Raw genomic sequence first — 22,900 nt, forward strand, 5'->3', positions numbered from 1 at the left:
CGCCAAATTGCCTTGAAATTTCCCTCATTCCACCTAGGGTTTGAAAGAACCAATAATTTCAAGCAAACCGTGCCCAGCATCTGCAAATAGAGCCGAGTAGAAATGTCGGCGCTCAGCTGGAGACATCATACCCTCATACAAGCACTACTCTCGCGCGGCCCAATCAAGGAGGATGATTTTCGCTCTGTCTTCTCTCACGTCACCGGGAAATCCTCAGGTTTGTATAATTGCTTCTATAAGCGCTGGTGTTGCTGAATCATGTTTTGATTGCCTTGATGGGGATTTGTGTGCTTGTGTAATTTCGTTGGTAAAAAAAAACTGTGCTTTATCAAATGATTTTGTGATTGTCACGTCGAGGACGCGCTGTTCAAGTCTTATGTGTATCATGTGCTGTTTTTCAGGTACGCAGAAGCAGCAGCAGCTATTTAATGAATATCTTCGAAAAATAAATGCGGAATTGAACTATGTTCAATTTGAGTTGCGAGCATGCAGAAACCAATATGATGGAAATGTTTATTACGGAGTTGTAAACAGTGTTTCAGATGATCAGTCCAAACTTGGGACGAAGTACACTGTGCCTCAGATTACTTTCTATAAAAGCATTGTAAGCTTCTTTTCCATGCCTGCCTGCACTTCTATAAGAGAAGGATTAAATAATAAATAAAATAATAATAATAGAAAATAATGAGACTTGTGTTTCTTCTTCTTATTTTATTTGTTCAATAGTGGGCATAAATCTTGTATTAGTACAATGAAACCCCAGATAAAGGGGTGAAATAAAGTAGATAATGGTTAGAGGGAAAGAATAAGGAGTATTATCTGTATTTTCCTTTCGAGAAGTTCCATTTTCCATAAGCTGCTTTTTGCATGTCTGAATGTAATTTAGTCAATGGAGTATTGGTGTTGTGAATGATTTTGTTTGCGACACCTTTGTCTCTCTTTCCTTGTTGCTTAGTTCAGTTTTCTTCGCAATATTAACTCCCATGTGGCACAATATAGGAATTTCATTTTGATTAGAATAGGTAAAATATTTTCAGTCTGTTTGGTAATGCATTGTCAATCAACTTTCCCCTTTGTTTCACTGAGTGGATGGAGTCTTTTGCTGCAGGTTTTGGGTAATTGGTAATTGGTAATTGGTAATTGGATGAATATGTATTATTTAGACTTCTAAATCAATAACTAGCATAGGTACTTTCTAATCTTGTGATTTAAGGTTCAGAAGCTTGAGAATGCTGCTCCTCTTTGATAGAGATACTGCAAGGTCATTGTCTTGATTAGAGTGTATCTTTTAACATATTTGATGTGAATGTCTATAAATATTATTGGTTTTGTGTACAATATAGAACTCTTTATCTACAGAATGGTTCGAGTCTTTTACATCAATGATGATTTTTCTTTGCACTTGATGGTTAATGGTTTCTTTGTGGTTGATATTCATGTTAGGTCGAAGCTATCATCCAAGATGCAGAAGCCACTGGAAGCATTTCCAATATTGATGCTTTGAACACGCGGTTGGAGACGCAGGTTGCTTGACCTCTTTGTAACCTGCAATTTGTTGTGCAAAGATATTTTATTTGTTTAATCCATAGCTTGTTCGGGCAAACCATTGGGATATGCATACTCGTAGAATTTGGTCCCTAGATATCATACACGAATTTGACGCCCTTTAGGTTTTCGCTGTGCAATATGTGATGGAGAAAAGAAACAATTAATCGGGTGATGTTTCCTTGTACTTCAGCAAAACAGTTGTTAGTCTCTGTACTATTTGGAACTTCTGTTTTTGTTTTGCTGGATTCACGGAGTCACTGCCCTTCATTTCCTTGTCTCTATAATCAGTTCTTGCACGAGTCTCTGTTTTATTTGGAACTTTTGTTTTTTGAATTGCTGATTCATGGAGTCGCTGATTCACAGTCACAGGGTGGTGCAGTCCAGATCCCTCCTGCCTTGAAGAATTTCACTCTGTCACAAAAGGAAAAAACTCTGGAACAATTGGTAAAGGATCAGTGGCTTTGTTCCACAGCAGAAGGAAAAATTGGTCTCGGAGTAAGATCCTTTTTCGATCTTCGAAGCTGGTTCCGGAGTAACGAGGTTCCTGCATGTGAAGTTTGTAATGAGGCTGCGGTTAAGGTTTGTGTGTCTTGCCGAACTGTATTAATATCTAATACGTGTACTCATGCTGCTATTTGACAAAGCTTTGAACGGTAAAACCACCAAATTAACTCCTCGTGCTAAACTTCTGCGACAGTAGCAGTACAGCTCATTTATTTTCTGTATCTACATTGATCAAACTAGAAGTTGCCTATTACGCTATCCACTAGAGGTCTTAACTCAATAGCTGAACCCACTTTTTATTAGTTATTTATTATTTATTACATAATTATTCCATGATTTATATTCCAGTTGACCTGTGCGTTAGACTTGTCAATATTCATTCTTTTGATAAGATGCATGATGACATCATAAAACTATTTGTGTCCTATCATTTTGAGCAGGCTGAACTGTGTCCGAATGAAGCTTGTAATGTTCGACTGCATCAGTACTGCCTGCAACAGAAATTCTCACAACAAAGGGTACTATTCACTTCTTTTCACGGTGCCTTTGAAATTCACTGTTTTACGCGAGGGCGTGGATTTATGTCATTCTGTATGAAATGCAGATCGAAAAAATATGCCCGGTTTGTGGTACAAAATGGCCTGGCTTTATCTTCAAACCAGAATCTGTAGAAGAAGATGATCTTCCTCATGTTCCCTCTCACAACTCACAGCATTCCGAATCTGCCATGAGAAAGAGGCGAAGAGCCCACCTAGAAGACGAAGCTGATGTCACAGGCTCCAGTTCTCGTCAAAACGTAGCAGATCTTTCTGACACGAAGAGGATGACTCGAAGATCGGCCCGACTAAGTGCCAGTTAATACGTACACATCCAGCCTATTTTGTGATTGCATGCCTGCATTTTTTGGAGAAACAATTTGGAATTAGGTTTGGATTGCTGCATTGCCGTGTAGCCATGTTGAAGTTTGTGGGCTTAGTTTGGAATGTGTTTAAATTTTTGCTGTAGATAACTGTGAATTTTATGTAGTTCCAACGTGTCAGCTGTAGTAAGAACGGGTGTTTTCATTGTAAGAATGGGTGTTCTAAAAAGCTCGGTCAAACAGAGTTAAATTTTGCTTAAGCTTTGATTAAGTTATCGTTTTTCAGAACACAATGTGTCATTTTTTTTTTGGGAATGAGTATGTTTATATTATTATTATTATTATTATTATTATTATTATTATTATTATTATTATTATTATTATATATGCTAAATAAAAAAAATCATGAATATGAAAATGGCACATTAACTAATAATGAGCTTGTTTGTTATATTATTTTGTAGATCTCTAGAAAATTACTGATTATTATAATTTTAATTTTTTCATTTTCTTAAGAAGTTCAAAATTTATTTGTTAATCTTAAATTTATGGAAATATTATTTTTTTAGTTTAAAATTATAATTATAATAAAAATTGAAAACATTTTTTTACGTTTGAGTTTGCACTGCTCTTTTTTTTTTTTTTTTTGGGATAGAAAAGTTTGCACTGATCTTGTTTAAATTTGAATGTTAACTTCGATGTTTCAACAAGCTTCTTAGAATCTTAAACTAATTTTATTGTTAAAAAAAAACTAATTTTATTAATAAAAAAAAATTAGATGCAAATACGTACGAGTTACACAACAATGTATTATCACTCGGTGGATATATAGGAATACATAAAAGACAAAGGTCTGGACACATAGTTTAATAAGTTGAAAAAAAAATATGGTATGTTTTTATACAAATTTTTTGTAAATTTTTTTTAAAAAATATGTTTTTAAAAAGTGTTTTTCAAGTACAGTTTTTAAAAAACAATTGAGATACGTTTTTTAAATGTTTTTAGAATTGCAAGCAACAATAAAAAACAAAACATACTACTTTTTAATTACAAAAAAGTTTTTTATAAAATAGTTTTTCAAACATATATTTATTCTTAAAACAACGTTTAAAATGATTTATAAAAAAAAATTTAAAAAAACACTTTCATAAAAAAAATATATTTTATAATCACTTGTCCAAAGAGAACCAAAGTGCAAGAATCATTTGTTGAAATCATAAATCCGATCTTTTTCATGTAAAATAACATAAATTTCAAAGCATTAGATTATGAAAAAGATAATTGAACGAAAGGGAATCAGAACAATCTCAACTTAGGTAGTGTTTATAACATTAAAAAAGAGTGATTATATATTTTTCTTAACAAATATTAAAAAAATACATGATCATTTTTTAGAGGTTACAAACATTATCTTATTGCATTTTAAACTTATTTATCGATCACTCTCACTTGCCCAAGATTTAATTAGCGTCAACATTGTCAAGAGAATATCATGTCACATTGTGAAAAGAAAAAATGACAACTGAAAGGCAAAAATGCCTGATTTCATATAGATATCTAGGAGACCATTGTTAACTTGAACTTTATTCTTCTTCCAACTTCAATGCCATGTCATTAAGAAAGAATATACCATGCTAATACACCATTTGAAAGGAAGGCTAGTAACGAGATCAGAACTATAATGTTTAAGTTTTAAATCAGTTAGTTTTCACAATATAAATTACAAAATATTCAACTAAACTACTAAAGTAATAGCCGAGATAAGATAAAGAATAGAATTTTTGTTTTTTTATACAATTACAGATTTTTTTTTAAAAAAAACTTAATATATATTTAAAAATTATTAAGTTTATTCCTAAATGGAAACTTTAGGGTTATGTATGGGGCAACTAGATGGGCCTGTTAGAAAGTTAACGTAAAGGAGACTCAAATTGGGCTGGAACTATCTGATACGAGAGCATTGGGCCCAACGTTATTTTGTCCTTGTTGCAGTATTGCTTCGCTTCCGAAAAGGTGCTGGCTGGCCATGGATGTGAATTCATGGTTTAGACGCAGTTTTAACAAGCTTAAAATCACCTCCCATCTTCCCGCCGCCGCCGACGCCCCTTCCGACTGCGCGCCATCGACCGTTTCCGGAAACAAAATTAAAGAAGAAGAGGAGCAGCTGTACGGTGTAAACGACCAATTGGTAGAATTCGTCAAATCCTTCTCGATCGAAACTTTCAGAAGCTTCTCTCTCCCCGGTATTCACTCTTAATTACCGCCATTTATCACTGTATGCGTATTATATATTTGTGTTGATTCTCTGCTGGTTCGGAGATTTTACAGACGGCGAGGGAAGTAGTGGTGATGGTGAAAACTCTGGAAATGTACGGAAGGATCTTTCTGATTGGCAAGAAACGCATGCGATGCTTGTTCTTTCCCGGGTCAAGGTTTCTTTTCTCTCTCTCTTTTTTTTTTCAATGTTGGGTTGATTTTATAAGTATTTGATTTGCAGTTAAACTTCCTAACTGGATTTGCTTCTCTAGGAACTTTCACAGCTTAGGTTTAGGTTATGTCCTCGGTATCTGAAGGAGAGACAGTTTTGGAGAATATATTTTGCCCTTGTAAAGAGTTATGTGATCGAGTGAGTTTCCTAGCTCTTACCTGCCATTTTTCTGTAGATTGTTGAATCTAGCTATTGTCCTTTGTGTATATATTCTTGAAACACTGTTAGTGCATCTTGTTTTTGTTGAATGCTGTTACGTGATTAGTACATTCTATCGGAGGATTTGCTGAAGATAGGCTAAGGTTGAATAGATTAGTCCTTGTTCTTATGGTCGTTGCATCGACTAGAGCAGTTGAGTTAGCCATTGGATTGATACCGATTTTTTCTGGTAGTCAGTGATGCTACTAATCTGGCATGGAAGCAAAACCATCTTAATTCTTTAGCATCTTTTTTTGTTGTTGTGCTATTTAAATCTAATGTGTATGAGACCTTAATTCGGTGAATGATAAAATAATAAGCATCATTCCCAACTTATTACTTTTATTATTGAAATCGACTAAATCTCGCCCATGATACAATATGAGCGTCCATTGTGTCGTTCATTAGTACCCTGAGTCGTTGAAGGCCACGACAGATGGAATTTTGGTTTTTAAAGACTTATTTTACTCTCTTAATTAGTTCCTTAGCAGTTGTTACATACTTACATCTTTGACTTTATACTCTTCAAAAATAGGTTTAGCTCACAGACCAACTCCCTTGCACATCCTAGATTTAGGATTCTAAAACCAAATGTCTTTATGGGTAAACATTTTGCATTGGTCTTATACTGTTAATAGGACACAGAGACTGGTAGTTAAGTTTGTGGTTCGACATTGAACACTTCAACATTTTTCATTCATTCCCATCCGATCCAAAACTACATTGTTGGATTTAATGCGTTGATTTCTGGAATAATAACATTTAAAAAAAAACATTTATCGAATTAGTTATTAGAGAATTATTAGTGCAAGTTGAGTATCTTGTTTATATTAGTTTCAATCTAGATCATGGCTTAACATTGATCCTTTGTATAAGAGAACTATTGAGAGCCTGTTTCTATTAGTTTCGATCGAGATCCTGGTTTCAATGTTGCTCCTTTGTGTAAGAGAAGAACTGATAATTTTCCAATCAATATATATTCTATTGGCATTTTTTTCCATGTGCATCAAAGAATCAATTAAAGAAACAAAAGCAATTGGGGTGCAAGAAAATGGATAGGGATTGAGATAAATATGTACTCCGGACTTTGCAAAATGATGTGCAAGAGAAATTGAAGCCATAGCGCCTGCTTGTTTTGGATCCATCACAAGAAGAGATTGTTTCTTTTTATCTATTGCAAAGGAAACAGTCCCTTCGACCATGAAATTGTTGAGAAGCCTAAAACTTGGATGACAGATTCATGGATAGAAGGCATTAAGGAACCTTTCTTGTGTAAAGTGGAGAAACCAGAAACCATTGGTTCTTTTAGAAAAACTTCATTCAAAATGCTTCTTTTAGTGACTATGACTCTATTCTTTAAAAAGGGACCTCAAAGTTCAAAGTATGGAAATTGAAAAGTTAGGTAGAATGCTTTGATCAACCCCTTTCACCTTACCACACTCTCCTTTTTTTCCTCTCTGGCGCGTGCATGGACGTTTTTGCAGCATGTAAGTTAATTTTTACATTTATGCCAATATCAGATATGAGTTGCGAGCTGTACGACTGGCCAAGCTCAAACAGATTAGAGCGGAAAACGATTCTGTCTCCAACAGCAGTTCGTGTGAAGTTGAAATGTCTGACGTGAAATTCATACTGCCCGCGGAATCTTTGTCTTCTATGGAACAAAAGTAACATGACCACCATCAAAAGTCATTAACCATGGCGAGGTACTTATTTTTTCCCTTTCTGTGCATATGTAGATAATTTTATGCTTTAATCTGAATTAATGTCACTGGACTTGAGTTCTTTTGTATTGATTATTTTTTACTGTCAAAGGGTCAGTTGACTCTCACTTTTCTTGTTCTTTGACTGGGGTAAGTGGGTCTCTTCACATTTAAACCGATTGGTTTCTCGGTATAACTTGAAATAGAAATGACTTTTGCTTGCTGATATGTTTGCAAGTTTACTTTCACTAGTAATATCAGTGAAACCATTAGCTGTCTAAGATATATGAGTTAAACAGTGAGATTCCTTCATTGCCTTCAATCCACTGAAACCTGCATCCCAGATCCAACCCAATAAAGGCAAAATATGATTTGACTTGTGATATATATCTATAAATTAATATATATCTGACTGCTGACCTTCATCGCTGATGCAACTGACCCTTTTCTTTATTTCCTTTCTTGCATTGTTCCAGTGTCAGTTATTGTGGACACTACAGTATAATGAGCGAGTCTTTTCGACTTTCGTGGAATTCAACAACCTACTTAGTACTTATCCAATAGTGTGAGGAACATCAAAAAGAACCTTTGATTGGAAATCAGTATACTAAAGAGGCACACAACCTTAAATTAGGTGGCCACACAATAGTACAACACATGGTTTTTCCATAATTAAGTGTTAGCCTCGAGCAACTCCAGATAAATAACTATGTTCCGATCTTGCAAACTTGAATGTGAGTCTCTGACATCAAGAAATCATTGAGAGAGAGAGAGAGAGAGAGAGAGAGAGAGAGAGAGAGGGTTCTCTTCATGTGTCCCGGTTTTCCAAGTTTAAAATAAAGATCTCCTCATGGAGTCTAAAAAAAGCCAAAGATTAAATTATCGTTTCATCTTCATCTTCTAGTTGGACTTTCAAGCACGTGTTTTCCCATGTATATTGTGGGTTTAGGTGATTTATTTAAATGTATGGGACTTGTGAGGCAATTATGAAATACGTAGTACGAAAACATGCATGCACTTGCAATAAATGGCACCATCTCCAAATCTAAAGATACGCGTTTGGACACTTATAGTGTCAGTGATAGGAAATTAGGAATAATGCAATGGGCGGTGCAGTGCTCCATGTGAGGAGGCAAAAAAATCCACTATGAATGACCACTTATATAAAACACGGAGCATTTTAAAAAACTATCTTGGTCCGACCGTTTCAAATTTACAATTTTCACCTTTGTTATCCTTGATTCATACTTATGTTTGCGTACAGTTATTTCGAACTCGCACGTACTTCATCCTATCGTTCTTACTACTGTGCTGTAAATTATAGTCCAACTACCTCGTGCCAAAATCCTATCGATCCATCACTCTCCACGGTCGCACACAGCTGTGATAAATGATAAATCCACTCACAATAGGCGTGATTCTTGTGGCATTGCACGATCATATATATATATATACATATATATATATATGTACCGGTCAACTCATTTATTGTACATGGTGGGCATGAAGTGGGCATATAGTGTTGGACACCATAAAAGAACTCTCTATATATATATATATATATATATATATATATGTGTGTGTGTGTGTGTTTGTGTGTGTGTGTATTTCAACTTTTATAAACACGCAGTGTGTCTGTGTGTGCACATTGCTGGATGTAATAAAGATGTATATATATTGTTCCACCCTGCACCTTATCACCACAAGTTTGAGAGAAGCGAGACAAAACACAGTAATAAATTGAAAAACAACAAAGTGTCATCGAAGGATGGCCTCACCTGACATGAGTCAGAAACCCAGAACCTGAATTATCACAGTTGGATTTTGCAACAATCCAAAAGACCTTTTCGAACACGGCTTGATGAATAACATTTATGCATTACATGATCCTTTGCTTTAATTTTTAGAATCATACGTTTATAAACTGATGAATTGAATACGATTGTGAAATATAATGCATGCATCGGAAAAAGAAAGTAGATGTTAAATTAGCCAGAAAATTTCAACGTGGAAAAGGATTTAATATTTTATTATCTCTATCTTTGAATTACCAGTTTTGATGTTTCGTCCTCTTTTATCCTATTATCGATATCCATTTGCTCGTTTCTGAGTATAAATCAGTTGGGTTTCTGCCCCAATTTCTTCTCATCCGGCTCAAATTTGATTTCCTTTTCATTTAAGGGAAAAAAAACAGCAACCCGCTTGTTCATAGGACTCTCCATGTCGACATATGTGGCTGAATACTGGTATATTTCAACTTCACATGGTGGCTAATTCCTAATCGCGAGCATGCATAATGTGTATTCATGCATTCAATGTTTATGTAAGATAATACTGCATTAACAATATCATGGATAGAAATGATCTGCTGAGTGATTAAGTTTATACAAATCAATTACTAGCTAAAACATAAAAAAACCTAGTGAAGCTTTTTGCTTGATGGCGACTTCCAAATACGAGATGTTACTGTATTCATTCACTGCCAATAGTGCTCATCGCAAAAGGTTAGTCACTAAAACTACCTGCCTAGTATTTCTATAGAACATTAATTTACACATCTTCCGTTAGTGATTACCATCACGCTTGCAATAGTATTTCTGCTCAAGGCCTCGCTTTCACCCATTCATAACGGCCCGGAAGCGGCGATTCATTCACAAAGTCGAAGTTGTATCTGTAAAATTTAAAGTAAGAACAGACGGGTCACTCCACTAAACCACGGCCTAGTTAATAAAGTTTTCTAAAGAAGTTGAAGCAGCATACTTTTCTATAAAATGGCGTTGCATGGATTGCTCCTCAATAGCAAAGAAATCCTCCAACTCGAGGGGCGTAGGCATGTTCAGAAAAACAGCATTTAACGATACCCTTTGGCTAGGGGTCCTCAAATGCATCCTTCTACTCGAAGAGCCCGGGGTCGTTGCAGCCCTAGTTGAACTACAGGGAGTGCTTTCCCTGGTGATCCTGCTGAAGATAATTTAAAAAATAAAAATAAAAAAATTAGTTGTTCCCCCTTCAAGCTATAATCTCAACATCATGCACCCAAACCCTGTCATGTCAACTAAGCACTACATGAAGGAATATTTGATAACCAACAAAGAGATGAGACTCAGACGCGCAAGATTAGTACAAGAAGAACTGTACAAAGTACTAGCTTTGATCTTATTGTGGCCCCATCAAGACGACATATGCTGCAATCACGGATAATGTTCGCTGCCACTACAGTACAAGACAAAAAAAGTTTTAGCAAGTAAATTTTTCTTCCTTTCGACTGTCAAATTTCCTTTTTTTACTGTGAAATCCTTCGAGAAGAATACACTGCTTCTGGTTAAAGTTCAAATTTCAATGACATGGTAAAGAAACAGAGGGTCACCAAGATTTGTAGTGAGCAGAAGTTAAAATGTTAGTGAAACCAGTCACATTCCATGGGCAAAAATTTCAGCAAAGGGCAGTTAATAATGTCTTCATTTACCTACTGCAACAGTACAGGAAAAATAATAGAAGCCACTAAAGTTTAAACATGGCTGCAGCTGCTGTAGGCGAAATGGAACAAAAATTGAACTATAATAATTGTGGGGTACCCTTCTGCGCCTTGTGTGTTGTCATTTTTACACATAGTGTACGTGGGGCAGTAAAAGATTCGCAAGCCGAGATCGTTTATATTTCATTAAAAATGAAGGTACATTGATTTTACCCAGTTTTCCACATATGACATAATATGCTAACACGATGCACCGAAAAAGAATGAAAAGGCTATTTCAATAAATACTCTGCCTCTCGCGTGAAAGGAAATATAATTTGAAAGCACTAGTTTAACAGAACACAGTCGTACATTAAGCTCAGCTATCTGTCAGCATCCGTTTCAGTGAAGAAAAAAACTGAAGAGATTGAAGAAATTAAGTCACATTCATTCCAACTCAAATAAAGAAAAATCTGATTAGAGATTTAATTCTTTATAGAACTCAATTCAGAGGACAAATGTGTATACTCTTTCTCAAGAACCAGAGACTTATAGTGGAAATTAAATAGCTAGAAATCTCTAATTCATCAAAATCATTCAAACATGTTAATTCTGACATGAATACTGATTAACACGAGTGAGTAGAAGTTGCATGAGTGAACGCACCTGTCCCTGGCTTCCGTATCGAAACTATTTTCACCGAGAGAGGCCTCAATTTCCAAACCACCCGCGCCTATCGAACACGAAATCGAAGCTGCCTCACAACACTCCTCGGAGTGTTCCCGTCCTGGGCAAACACAGCTACGACGCCGGCCTTTTCGCGAATTATGCTGCTGCTGCGGCTGTTTCTCCAGCCGCCGCGAGCGAAGCTCGAGGTAGCACGAGTCAGGATTCTCCGCAGGCGGAGCAGCAGTTGAAGCGGCGGTAGACTGGAGGCGCTGGAGAGCTAATGTTTTGGCGCGAGTGCGTACGCCGAGCGATGATTGCGACATCTCCACGACCGCCGTGTCGCCGGCGGTTTTGGCTTTCCTCATGTACTTCCCCATGTGTGTCCCTGTGAGTGAAGAAATTTCACGAAGACAGCTAAGCTTAGGGGTCTTTATATGTAAAATTAGGGTAAATATTGAGAGAGGAATGGAGGGAGGGAGGGCTCCGTTTAAATAGTGCTTTATCCCCCTCATCCCCGGTCCCCCCACACCTAATTTTATTTATTTATTTTTTTTAAAACAAAAAAAAAAAACAAATTTACTATTAATTATTAATCGTTCTCTAATTCTCTAGGTTATTAGGTTATTAGGTGGTGTATCATTTGTAATTGCATAGATTTAAATTTTTAAGACATCGACATTTTTACCCACGCTCCATTTTTTTATTTTATTGAGCTGGATGGGGTCCGGAGAGTTTGGATTTCGAATCCAAGATATCATCTCAATATATAACATTATGTTTTAGTTAATTAGTTACATTTTAAAGGTCGCGGAATAATTTGTAAATTAGTGTGGGCTCATTCTTTATTACATAGAAATAAAAAGATTAATATTCATTTTGGTACACAAACTACTGATAAAATGTCAAATTGATATATGAATTATTATAAATGATTTAATTGGTACATAGTCAAATTAAAAGTTCACATCTAAATTGTTATCAATTAAAATTACTAATATTAAAATTTTATTAGGCACATAATTTTATTTTCAACTCAAAATATACAATAAAAACTATTGTAATATATTGATGAAAATATAATAAAATACATATATATTACCAGAGTTCGTTGATACTATTTTAACTGGTATGTTCTGTTGACAATTCAAAAAAATGTTCAACATTAAAGATTTAGATCATGAAAAAACAAATCTCGTAGAAACAAGTCACACTCTCACTCATTGTCTCGATTTGCGTGATTTTAATGACCTAAATTTTTTTCACTTCATTTAAAAATTTGTAAGTTAATTTTTTTTTTACTCGTGCTTGAATTTAAATTTAAATAATTATTTATTTTATTATATTTTTATCAATTTTAAATATATTTTTTTCATGCATATGATTTATTTATTGAGTGTGATTTTATTAATATATAATTTTTATATCAATTGTTTTCAAAGAAGGGATAATCATTTAATATAGATAGGAAAAATGATCATTTTATTATATACTTATTAATATTTTAAAATATGATTTATTAATGAGTATAAATATGTTATAAAAATAGTAAGATACTTATGTCTTAAAATTTTAAAATTAATAAAAATTTATTTTTATATTTTAATCAAAATTAATTTTAAAAATAAAATGTTCACTTAGTTGATTTTACTAAAAATAATTGGCTTAAAAAATTTATTAATGGATAAAATCGACTTTTTAGTTAGATCATGAATCAATTAAATCATTTTAAACTGTTCATATATCAATTTAACATTTTATTAATAGTTCGTGTACTAAAATGTATTTTACTCAAAATTTAAATGCCTTGTTAGCTGACACAACTCTATTGAATTTCGAAAATTAAGATTTTCCTACTTTCCATATAACATTTGTAGTATTTTTATTTTCTTTAAACATTGACTTTTTGGAGAAAGGAGAGGCAAATGAAAAAAATGGCACTTTCTTTCTTTTTCTTTTTCTTTTCTTTTTTTTTTTAGTCTTTATTTTTATTTTTATTTTTTAAAATTAATAGAAAAGGAACGAGAATTGAAAAAAGGAACGGCCATGCTATCATAAAAGAATGATATATTGACTTGTGTAAAGCAATAAAGCCCATTTGACATGACAAGGAATCTCAATCACAAAATAAAGCCCTCTTTTTATTTTCAAAAAAATAACAATAATAAAGCCCTCTTTTTCATAAATTTATAGAATAAACAAATTATAAAGAGAAACATGTCTTCTCTTGAAATGCATGATTTTTTTTACTGGAGTTGGTCTTTTATACTATGGGTGGACACGATTTATATTTTTAATGAAAAGAATAATATATTTTTGGGTAGAATTGGACATCTGTTTGAGTAAAATTGATTTGTGATAACCAAGGTAGTGTCTGTAATTTGTTAAGAAAAAAAAATTATAATCACTTATTTTTAGCGATTACAAACATTGCTTAAGATTATAGAATAAGAGTTTTGTATTCTATCGAAGTCCATGAAGTGTTTTTCATTTTTCTTTTCTTAAAAATTATCTTAAAAGCATGAGTTGTTATGGCTTATTTAAAACATAGGTCTTATTTTCTAATACCAATAATTAGTGTAAAGGATACACGCTTATTGAAAATAATAGGACACCTTTTTTGGTGTTTAGCATCCTCCCAAACCCTATATAACAATTTGTTCACAATTAAGGGCGTAACGTGTTAGCATAAAGGGGAAAAATGCTATTTTTAAAAATGTCAAATCTTGTAATTGAATTTTGCAAAATCCAACTACGTTGATCTAGATTTTAATCCATATATCCTTGCTGAATGTACTTCAATTTATGACTAGGAGGGGCCAATCTAGACATTTTACCATTAAAAGGAACGATTTTAGGCTTGGTAATTAAAATGTAGGACCGTTAGAGCACAAAATTCCAAATTAAATGACTACGATTAAAGCTAAGCATCTATTTTCACTTATTTTTATCTTTTTTTAGATGTACGTAGAGTAGTTATATTAGGACTAAATTAGTGGCATCTTTGAATAAAATAACACACTATGCTCCATAATAGTTTTTTAAGCTTAATCTATCTATATTGCTATATAATAATTTTAAGTTGGAGTGGGCTAAAACCACCATAATTTAATTGAACAACTGTTATCCTTTTTAATAACCGAGTCATTTATTGATTGTAACGAGAGTTTGCTCCACGTACGTATACGTTAAAAAAAATTTAAATAAGGCATCACCATTAATCACTTGATCTTTACCGTTATTTATCATAAATCATTTTGAGATGATCAAATATATATGTATATGTCAATGTCTTAGAGACGGTTATATCATGTATATATAATAGTATATATATTTCTTTAGAAAATTATGACCAATAAATTAACCGTATGCATTTTTTATTTTAGTTTATTTTTAAAAAATAGATGTCTGAGGAAAAAAAATGAAAGATTAAGAGCCCGTTTGGGAATAATAGATAGTTTAGGAAAAACACTTATATTTTAAAAATAGTGTTTTTCTTAAAAAGTTATGCGTTTGGTTACAATAGTCGTTTTTTAAAAAAACACTTATTTAAGCTCAAATAAGTGTTTTTTTAAAAATCAAAAGTTTTGGCCTTTTGGCTTCTACTTATATTTTTATTTAAAAAATCATATTTTTAACATTTATCCAAATACTAAAACTGCTTTTGTTTTTTTTTTTTTAATAAAAGCACTTTAAAAAAAACTGAACGTATTTAAGTGATTTTTTAAGCTAATAAATTTTGTATACAAACTGGCCCAAACTTCACTTAGATATAGGCAATAGAACCTAAATTAATCTCTCGGTGGAAACCATTGGCCTCTTCTTTTTTCTAGACTTATTATTTTTTGTCCTAAAAATTGGGCCCAACGGTATTATTTTTGTAGCCCCTAGAGCGAAATTAACGTTCATATTAAAATGTAACAAATCTACAACGTTGTTGTGTAATTATTGACGGGAATAAAACTGAACGAGCATTAGCACTTAGCAGCCAGTAATTTTCTATTTTTTTATAATTAATGTGAATCAGCTTGTGTCTTTGTTAAATACATCTTTTTTATGCTTAAAATTGATGAATATCTTTTGAAAAATTAACTAGACCGAAACATATCGTATTTTTGAAATTTGGGTTAAGCTTGGATGAAAAATTTCTAACTCCATAAATTTCGATGATAGTTTTATTGTTGACAATGATACAATAGATTAAATTTTAAATTTATACATTGCTTATTTATACACTAGTTATATATATATATATATATATATATAACTAGTTATATAAAGTAGAATGTATTTCAAATAACATTATTAGGTGATTTTAAGATCCATCCAAATTAAAATGACAAAAATAAATTAGAATCCCTTCATCCATATGTAACATTGTGCTTGAAATCAATGACGAAGTCACCTTAGGTTAGGTGGGCTCTAGTCCTACCTATCTTTTTAAATTTTTTTTTAACTAATTATACAATTTTTTTTAGTCTCATGATTTTTTTTTCCCCAAACTTTCAGCCCCATGTTAAAAAAACAAAAGAGATAATTGCATGTACTATTCCTGTGAAATTATGAGATTGTTGAAAATCTCCTATTAGTTAATATTAAGCTATTGTATTTTGAAATTTTGAGCACAAATACTCCTAAAAACACGTACGAACAAGGGGTTGTGTGCTCAAAATTTAAAAACATTGGGAGATATGTGTTCCAGATAAAAAAAAATATGAATTAATATATCATTCTTTTTTCAGATAAGATTTTTAGCAATTTCGTTATTGCACCGGGGTATTGTATACAATAACACCAAAGTAAAAAAATGGAACAAGTATAAAAAAATCACACTTCATTCTCATCTATCGTTTGGTTTATTATCATTGGTGTTGAAATTATACCACTTTGAGGTAAAATTAGACAATTCTAAAATTATGTTAAATATTTTGTTGCAATTATTTGAATTACGATAATATTGACTAATAATGTTTATGAATTTCGAGTTTGGATTTTTACCCTATAAATCTATAGTTGAGAATTTGGGAAAAATAATCAATTGGTTGAAATAGTTGAGAATTATTGATTTTACAAGTATTATTGGGTTTCTATTCCTAATTTTCGATTTAGAATAACCGAAAATTAAATAATTATGAGTTAGAAAATAATTCTTTATTGGAAATTTTTGGGATGGTTAGATTTCTAGTCAGTTAACTTAGAGAATGAAGAAAATAAAAAATATTAATCAAGTTATTTTTAATCAAATCGTCAGCCAACAATTATTGTATAGATGTGAGCAAACTATCGGTTTCCAACGAAATAACTAACCAAACTGAATTGAAAAATCGGTTTGTGTTTCTTCAAATTTCGATTTAGTTTTAAAAATATCGGTTGGTTCGATTCAATTTCAATTTTAATATAAAATTTTGGTTAGCCGACAACATGAACTTTTACTAAAAAATTTAATTGTTATTAAATTTTCTAACAAAATTTATTAGGATAAAATATTACAAATTTCTAATAACATTTTGTTGGACGATACAACTGGATTTGAAAAAATATTTTAACAAATAAAAATTGAAATTTATTTAATTCTACTTTTATATACATTTTTAATTAAAATTGATTTTTTTTAAAAAAAAATATCTTCAAGTTATTCGGTTTTCGACCGAAATAACCGTTTTTTTCGATTTGGTTCATTCTATTTTGTAGTAAAATTCGGTGTATTCAATTTAATTTATCGTTAATTCGATTTCTGAAAGTATGATTTGATTTTAGCGAATATTAACCTTAATTATTATCAAAACTTGGCGGAGCCAGCCAGGCTCTGCCCCTTGTTGAATCTGTGTGAAAAAAATCAACAAGTTAAAAAGATCCATGTGTTGTCCGGTTTGTAGGTAAACTTTGATAATAAAACTTGTTTCTTAAACTTCTACTGTTCGACCTAAGTACATTTTTATAATACAGCTGCTCTTTAAGTACATGTACAACAAACCTTACAAAAAACTGAAGTGTTCCCAGCCACTTGTAACAAAAAATATTGACTGGAACTTGCTAATTTTTCACTATTAATTTTATTAAATGTATTAAAACCATTTTTAGGTAAAATCAAACTTTGTAAGAACAAACGAGGGATAATTTGAATCTTGGTAGCTTGCAATATAGTTTTCCAGTTAACTCGAACGAAAACATGCGAATCATCAACTCTTTTTTTAAGGGGCATTTTAATCCAGAACAAAAAATATTATCTGGTTTAATATATGTTTTAGTAATATATACAAAATTATTTTATCATAATAATTTCCCAAATAGACAATGCAATATAACGAACTACTCATTATTTCCTATTCCTCATGTCGTGTGCTAAAAAATTCAGTACGAAAATACTATATTAGATGACTTAAAAGTTAAAACAGATCTAAGAATTCGTTGTTTTCCTTTGAACCAGAAAAAAGACTAGTACTTGAAAATAAAGAATATCGAATCTTTGTCGCCATCTTACAGAACTTCAAAACGGTAACTCTTATAATTGCTATACAAAAAGCAGTAATTAAGTATAAAGAAAATTGTGCATAGTCAACCATTTTACTTTTGCATAATTTACAAGGAGTAAAAGAATGAATCGATACCACTTGTTGAGCCCGCATTCAGAGGGCAGCCCTCCGTAGGTTTGAAGTTTCAACAAAGAAGTGGGCACCTATTTTGCAAGCGTAGATATTTCCATGTCTATCCACTTTGAGAAGGCTTGATCATGATTCACGCCAGTGTAGGCTTCAAATGACAATGAAATCAGAAATTCTCATTGGAACGGTGCTGGCTGTCGCTCTGATTTTCCTCTGTGTCGGAAGAGGTGACAAGAGTGTTGTTCTCAGCATCTTCGTTGGTGTTAACTGATATATGCGTGGTGTTTCCTGAATCTCCCACATCATCACGCAGGGCATCGGAGAAGGCTGAAATGGCCTGCAATTGTCCTCTTAGCAGCCTCAACATCATCTCGTGCATAGCACTAGATTTCAGGATTTCAAACTTGTGATCTGAGGTGTGTTGCTGATTAAACCGGCCCTGAAGCTTGGAACTAGTGGAGTAACAAGGGTTACAGAGGTCGTAGCCTATTTCCTCTACACAGTCCTTGCATTTGTATCTATCACCGATTATTGGATACATCTGCATTCAGGTACAGTTTTGGAGGATGATAGAATACATACAAGTCTGAATAACATGTGACAATAGAAAGAGTGCTAATGGAGCTTATTTTGAGAAAGAAAAGAAGACTCGATGAATTATAAACCTTGTAGTGTTTTATAGTCAAAAAGGAAGAAGAGGGCTCCAGGTGAAAGCTCTCAATCACCTTGGCTCCTTTGTTTTCAGATTGTATCTCTCCTTAATGGCTTCTCTTGGTTCGATAAGATTTTTACCATTTTAGAAGTTAGACCCTATCCTCCTCTATGTACCTCAGTTTCAGCTTTGTATATATTTTTAGATTGGGGTCTGCCTTAACCGCTGTTGATTGGTGGTTTTGTTAGAGCCTACCTTACTACTGCCAGTACAATTTTTAGCAGGTTGCCGGAAAAAAAAAGATATCTAACTGACTGTAAGAAAAAGATTCACAAATTAACAAAGTGCAATTACTGGAACCGCAAATATTTTAACTGAATTGAGTTAGCAAATCAACATACCCCGCAAGCATCGCAACCAACCCCAATATGGACCTTTGAGCTAGCATCCCACAATGGCAAAGGATCCTCTCCTGATGAAAACGGAAAATGGACTTTGTTTTTGTCAGCTTCCGATGAGCCTGAAAACCACATGTTCATATCAGAAATATTGGTACTTAGATGCGCAGCGATAACAACAGGATGGTACAGTATGTCCACAAACAATGAAATACTTTTCAATGGCAGGAAGAAAAGAAGATTTCAGACATTTTTGTCCAACTTGCTGCCATGAGACAAATTTAAGAACCAATGCTTTAAACTTGTGAAGCAAAAATATAAACCGGAATCTTTCCCTTAAATAGTCTTCCATAGAAATAGGAAAATTCTGTTACTAATGATTATTTTATCCACTTTCATTCTACTGATTTTTTTTTAATGCATACAGTATATCTGTATATGAATCGAACACATGCAAAAGGAAAGTGCAAATTAAACAAAACATTTCTACCATAAGATACCCAGGAACACAATCAAAAGTACTAAAAAAAGCAATGAAATCATACAAGCGCTTGGAGTTTCGCAAGGAAATTGCTCTTGTTTCATCTGTAGACCTTTCCGCAACCCATATTCTTTAGGGAATTGTTCCTCCAGAAAATGATCAAACTCCAAGCATACTTTTGGAATGTCGCTCGGATGTGGATGTTGACAAACTTCACACATGAGCATCTCATTTGTTGGCGGGATAATGCAGCATTTACAAAATACTGAAAATATTACAGTTGATGTGGTTTAGCCTTTAGAGGAACCGTATCAATTCTAAGGTTGAACATAAAGTTTTTTATTTTTCCCATAAAATATCAGGATGAATGGTGTCAACAAATCATACCGTGACCACAATTAAGAACTGCAGGTCGGAAGAGCACACGCTTACAGGAGCCACACAATACTTCATCAGCCGAAACTGGCTTCCAAGTTCTAAGATTACTATTTCCAGGATTCATATTTTTATCTTTGACACTGATAGCATTAGTTGTCAAAGTATCTTCTTTGTGAGCTTGTAGGTTTGGGATGTCAGTCTCAGGATGAACTGGATCAGGTCCAACCTGCTCCATCCTCCCCGGAATCTCCTCTTTGCCTATAGAACACGGATTGAGTGATGAATCAGCTCGAGATAAGCATGGTTGTAAAGAATCATGGGACAGGATGACCGGGTCTTTCGGTTGTACTTTGTCTGCAGGAACTATGAGTTGCGGCGAGAAATAGCCCATCAACTTCTCATCCTCTGCAGCATGAAAAATCATCAAATTGCATAAACCACTGGCTGAGCTTGCATCAATTATCATCAACCAAGTAACAAAAGAAGTAAAGAACTATAATACAGTAAATCTGACCTAAAATTTGGTTTCCTCTTTTCTCATAGGCAACAGGATACATTTTCAAGAGCATCAAATGAAGAGTCTGACAAATTGAAGGAAAATGATAATACCGGTTCCTACATATCGGACAACGGGACTTGTGCAGACCACTCATGGACTTATGAATACACCAGAAACAGGAGATATGACCACAAGCTGTGACATATGCGAGGAAAGAATTAGTCACAAGCTAATACACCAGGGGGTTGTGTATATGTATCATGGAACAAAAGTTTACCTAATACAACAGGCTTGTATAGAACATCTCTGCAGAAGAACATTAAAAAAAAAGAGTTTAATTTCCAAAACACACTTGAGATATTTCTAAAGAAAACAGGGGATCATACAGGTGGAAGGTATGAACATGCACTATAACAGCAATTTGAACATGTCAACGGAGATTCTTGGAAACTTCAAAGACTACATGATGACTTAATATACAAACCAAGCTGGTTTCTACCCATTCATAGCAATAACAACTAGAAAGCACAAACTTGAAATAAGTTCAAACCACCCCGACAAACGAAAAATCTGGAAATCAACTTGTAGCAAAAAAAAAAAACAAAACGCGCAAATCGACAAACAAAGCCAACGAAAAAACCAGCGTAGTTCTCTCCTGATTCCGTACCATGAAAAAGTATTACTAAAAGCATAGAAACACAAACAAGCGTCTTCCAAGAACACGCATATTGCGCATCAATTATTGGACCTTTTTCCTCTCAAATTCAGATAAATGGCAAACCAACGTCAATTGCATCGGACCAATTAACCTCAAATTGACACGACACCGCCGTATGACGAGAAAAAAAAAAGCTGGCTCTTCGTGCAAACAAATTGGCAAACGAATGCAGGAAAAACAAACAATGAAATGGCATCGAAATTACCGACAAACGCAGCAAATAAATGCTTCGTGAATCAGCTCCGATCCATCATCATCGGATTCATTCTCCATTTCTTTAGATTTTTCCGAGAATTCCATATCAGCCCTGCGTGAGAGAGAGGTGAATCCAGAAGACAGAAAGATTACGGAAGAAAGTCAAATAAAATGACAGACACGTCTCATTATTCCGGTTCAAGCCGGCCTTGGTTGAATTTGGTCTTTAATTTTACAAATTTAATTTCTAATTTTAAAACACAATAATAGTTTATTAAAATAAAAAACATTAAACCTGCAGACAAATAATTATTAATTTTAAAAGGTGGACAGAGTGTTTTATGTTTATATATTTTTCTACCATGATGTTATATCATATATGTACATCAATATTTTAGATCAAATTTTATATCACAAAAATTTATATACGAAAATTTCATTCGTCAAAATTTCGAGATACATTGAAAAAAAATCTCACAATCAGGGGCGGCCCTAAGGTAGCGTAGGTCGGACGACCGCCCAGGGCCCCACCTTGACACCTGATTATTTTTAAAAAATTAGTATTTAAATTAATATCCAAATAAATTTAATTAATAAATGGAGATATAACAAAATAGAGAAATCGTGAATAGGTTTTTATGACAACAATCTTGCTTCAAATGAGTTAAATCACCACAAACTCTCATGGTTCACTAACTCTGTTCAACTTCTATCTCCTTTCCTTATGCGGCCCTTCCATGCATAGAATTTCTCTCAAACCTCCGTTGCATCATAGGAGATACCATCAAGTTTTTCTTATTTATTATTCAATTAAACCATGTTGATTACTCAAATTGTAGGTTATGAAATTGAGTAATTTTGCAAAAGTTATAATTTTTTTTTCATTTTTTTTTCAATTTACTAATAAATTGTTGCATCATTATGTTATTAATTTATATTACACTAAATTATTATCTCTCTCTTATATATATATATATATATATATATATATATATATATTTTGTTCGTATTTGACATCATTATTTAGTACTATTTAACATTTTTTATGAATTTAGTTAAATAGTTCTATTCTTGCACAATTATTCATCATAAAATGTCAAAAAATTACGACTTTGTTTTAGAAAATACAAAGCGCGAATTTTAAATAATATTGATTGTTAAATAATTTATTTTGAAAAACTAAATATAAAATTATTTTTAATATGTATGTTCTTTAATATTATATGTATATATATACACACATTATTAATGAAAGAGGATCATATTTTTAACTTTGCCCCGGATCACATTTTTTTCAAGACCACCCCTACTTATAATATAATAGCAAAATCTTACGATATAATCAGTATAGATGATATTGGATTTAACTTTAATCGATGATATATAATATCAATGTACTTCATATTTGATGTACTTTTAACATTATTCCTTTTCCACTTCTAGAGAATAGATAAGCATAAAATATTGTAGTGATTTTTTGAAAATGGATAGATACATGGTAATTAATAATTATAGATATTATAAATAAACTGCTAATAGGTTTTTAATTATGTTATT

At 32.9% G+C, this 22,900-nt stretch overlaps 4 protein-coding genes across 6 annotated transcripts; 2 read left to right on the forward strand and 2 right to left on the reverse strand.

Annotated features, from left to right (window-relative positions):
* The first annotated feature begins 8 nt into the window (after positions 1-8).
* On the forward strand, positions 9-3,183 carry LOC140884160 (uncharacterized). Its single transcript, XM_073290830.1, has 6 exons — positions 9-217; positions 402-604; positions 1,444-1,524; positions 1,912-2,127; positions 2,493-2,570; positions 2,657-3,183. The coding sequence occupies exons 1-6, from the start codon at positions 103-105 to the stop codon at positions 2,909-2,911; spliced, it is 948 nt and encodes a 315-aa protein (XP_073146931.1). The 5' UTR covers positions 9-102; the 3' UTR covers positions 2,912-3,183.
* A 1,721-nt stretch (positions 3,184-4,904) lies between these two features.
* Positions 4,905-9,615, forward strand: LOC140882250 (uncharacterized). 2 transcript variants are annotated; one of them, XM_073288122.1, is made up of 5 exons: positions 4,905-5,154; positions 5,240-5,343; positions 5,440-5,537; positions 7,118-7,303; positions 9,482-9,615. In XM_073288122.1, the coding sequence occupies exons 1-4, from the start codon at positions 4,938-4,940 to the stop codon at positions 7,266-7,268; spliced, it is 570 nt and encodes a 189-aa protein (XP_073144223.1). In that variant the 5' UTR covers positions 4,905-4,937; the 3' UTR covers positions 7,269-7,303; positions 9,482-9,615. The 2 variants fall into 2 exon arrangements, with proteins under 2 accessions (XP_073144223.1, XP_073144222.1); XM_073288121.1 differs by lacking the exon at positions 9,482-9,615 and having other exon boundaries at positions 7,118-7,304.
* Positions 9,616-9,831: 216 nt separating this feature from the next.
* Positions 9,832-11,858, reverse strand: LOC140882249 (cyclin-dependent kinase inhibitor 3-like). 2 transcript variants are annotated; one of them, XM_073288120.1, is made up of 3 exons: positions 11,421-11,858; positions 10,061-10,258; positions 9,832-9,971 (listed from the first exon to the last, which is right to left on the reverse strand). In XM_073288120.1, the coding sequence occupies exons 1-3, from the start codon at positions 11,798-11,800 to the stop codon at positions 9,902-9,904; spliced, it is 648 nt and encodes a 215-aa protein (XP_073144221.1). In that variant the 5' UTR covers positions 11,801-11,858; the 3' UTR covers positions 9,832-9,901. The 2 variants fall into 2 exon arrangements, with proteins under 2 accessions (XP_073144221.1, XP_073144220.1); XM_073288119.1 differs by having other exon boundaries at positions 10,061-10,261.
* Positions 11,859-17,837: 5,979 nt separating this feature from the next.
* LOC140882228 (E3 ubiquitin-protein ligase PRT1) lies at positions 17,838-21,506 on the reverse strand. Its single transcript, XM_073288085.1, has 7 exons — positions 21,354-21,506; positions 20,708-20,736; positions 20,446-20,625; positions 19,941-20,336; positions 19,618-19,818; positions 19,076-19,194; positions 17,838-18,563 (listed from the first exon to the last, which is right to left on the reverse strand). Exons 1-7 carry the CDS (start codon positions 21,446-21,448, stop codon positions 18,189-18,191), a joined length of 1,395 nt encoding a protein of 464 aa, XP_073144186.1. The 5' UTR covers positions 21,449-21,506; the 3' UTR covers positions 17,838-18,188.
* Between the last annotated feature and the right edge of the window lie 1,394 nt (positions 21,507-22,900).

This window comes from Henckelia pumila, chromosome 2 (genome assembly GCF_033568475.1).
Source record: "Henckelia pumila isolate YLH828 chromosome 2, ASM3356847v2, whole genome shotgun sequence".
NCBI classification, from domain to species: Eukaryota; Viridiplantae; Streptophyta; class Magnoliopsida; order Lamiales; family Gesneriaceae; genus Henckelia; species Henckelia pumila.

Bases quoted from the DNA above. Each gene is read 5' to 3' on its own strand.
- LOC140884160 (XM_073290830.1), top strand. From the start codon at position 103: ATGTCGGCGCTCAGCTGGAGACATCATACCCTCATACAAGCACTACTC. The intron at 2,128-2,492 runs GTTTGTGTGTCT...CATTTTGAGCAG, and splicing joins GTAATGAGGCTGCGGTTAAG to GCTGAACTGTGTCCGAATGA. The intron at 2,571-2,656 runs GTACTATTCACT...TATGAAATGCAG, and splicing joins AGAAATTCTCACAACAAAGG to ATCGAAAAAATATGCCCGGT.
- LOC140882250 (XM_073288122.1), top strand. From the start codon at position 4,938: ATGGATGTGAATTCATGGTTTAGACGCAGTTTTAACAAGCTTAAAATC. The intron at 5,155-5,239 runs GTATTCACTCTT...GAGATTTTACAG, and splicing joins CAGAAGCTTCTCTCTCCCCG to ACGGCGAGGGAAGTAGTGGT. The intron at 5,344-5,439 runs GTTTCTTTTCTC...TTGCTTCTCTAG, and splicing joins TTGTTCTTTCCCGGGTCAAG to GAACTTTCACAGCTTAGGTT.
- LOC140882249 (XM_073288119.1), bottom strand. From the start codon at position 11,800: ATGGGGAAGTACATGAGGAAAGCCAAAACCGCCGGCGACACGGCGGTC. The intron at 10,262-11,420 runs GTGCGTTCACTC...AATTATCTTCAG, and splicing joins GATACGGAAGCCAGGGACAG to CAGGATCACCAGGGAAAGCA. The intron at 9,972-10,060 runs GTATGCTGCTTC...TAAATTTTACAG, and splicing joins CAACGCCATTTTATAGAAAA to ATACAACTTCGACTTTGTGA.
- LOC140882228 (XM_073288085.1), bottom strand. From the start codon at position 21,448: ATGGAATTCTCGGAAAAATCTAAAGAAATGGAGAATGAATCCGATGAT. The intron at 19,195-19,617 runs GTATGATTTCAT...TGTGGTTTTCAG, and splicing joins TTGCGAAACTCCAAGCGCTT to GCTCATCGGAAGCTGACAAA. The intron at 18,564-19,075 runs GTATGTTGATTT...ACCTGAATGCAG, and splicing joins TTGGTTGCGATGCTTGCGGG to ATGTATCCAATAATCGGTGA.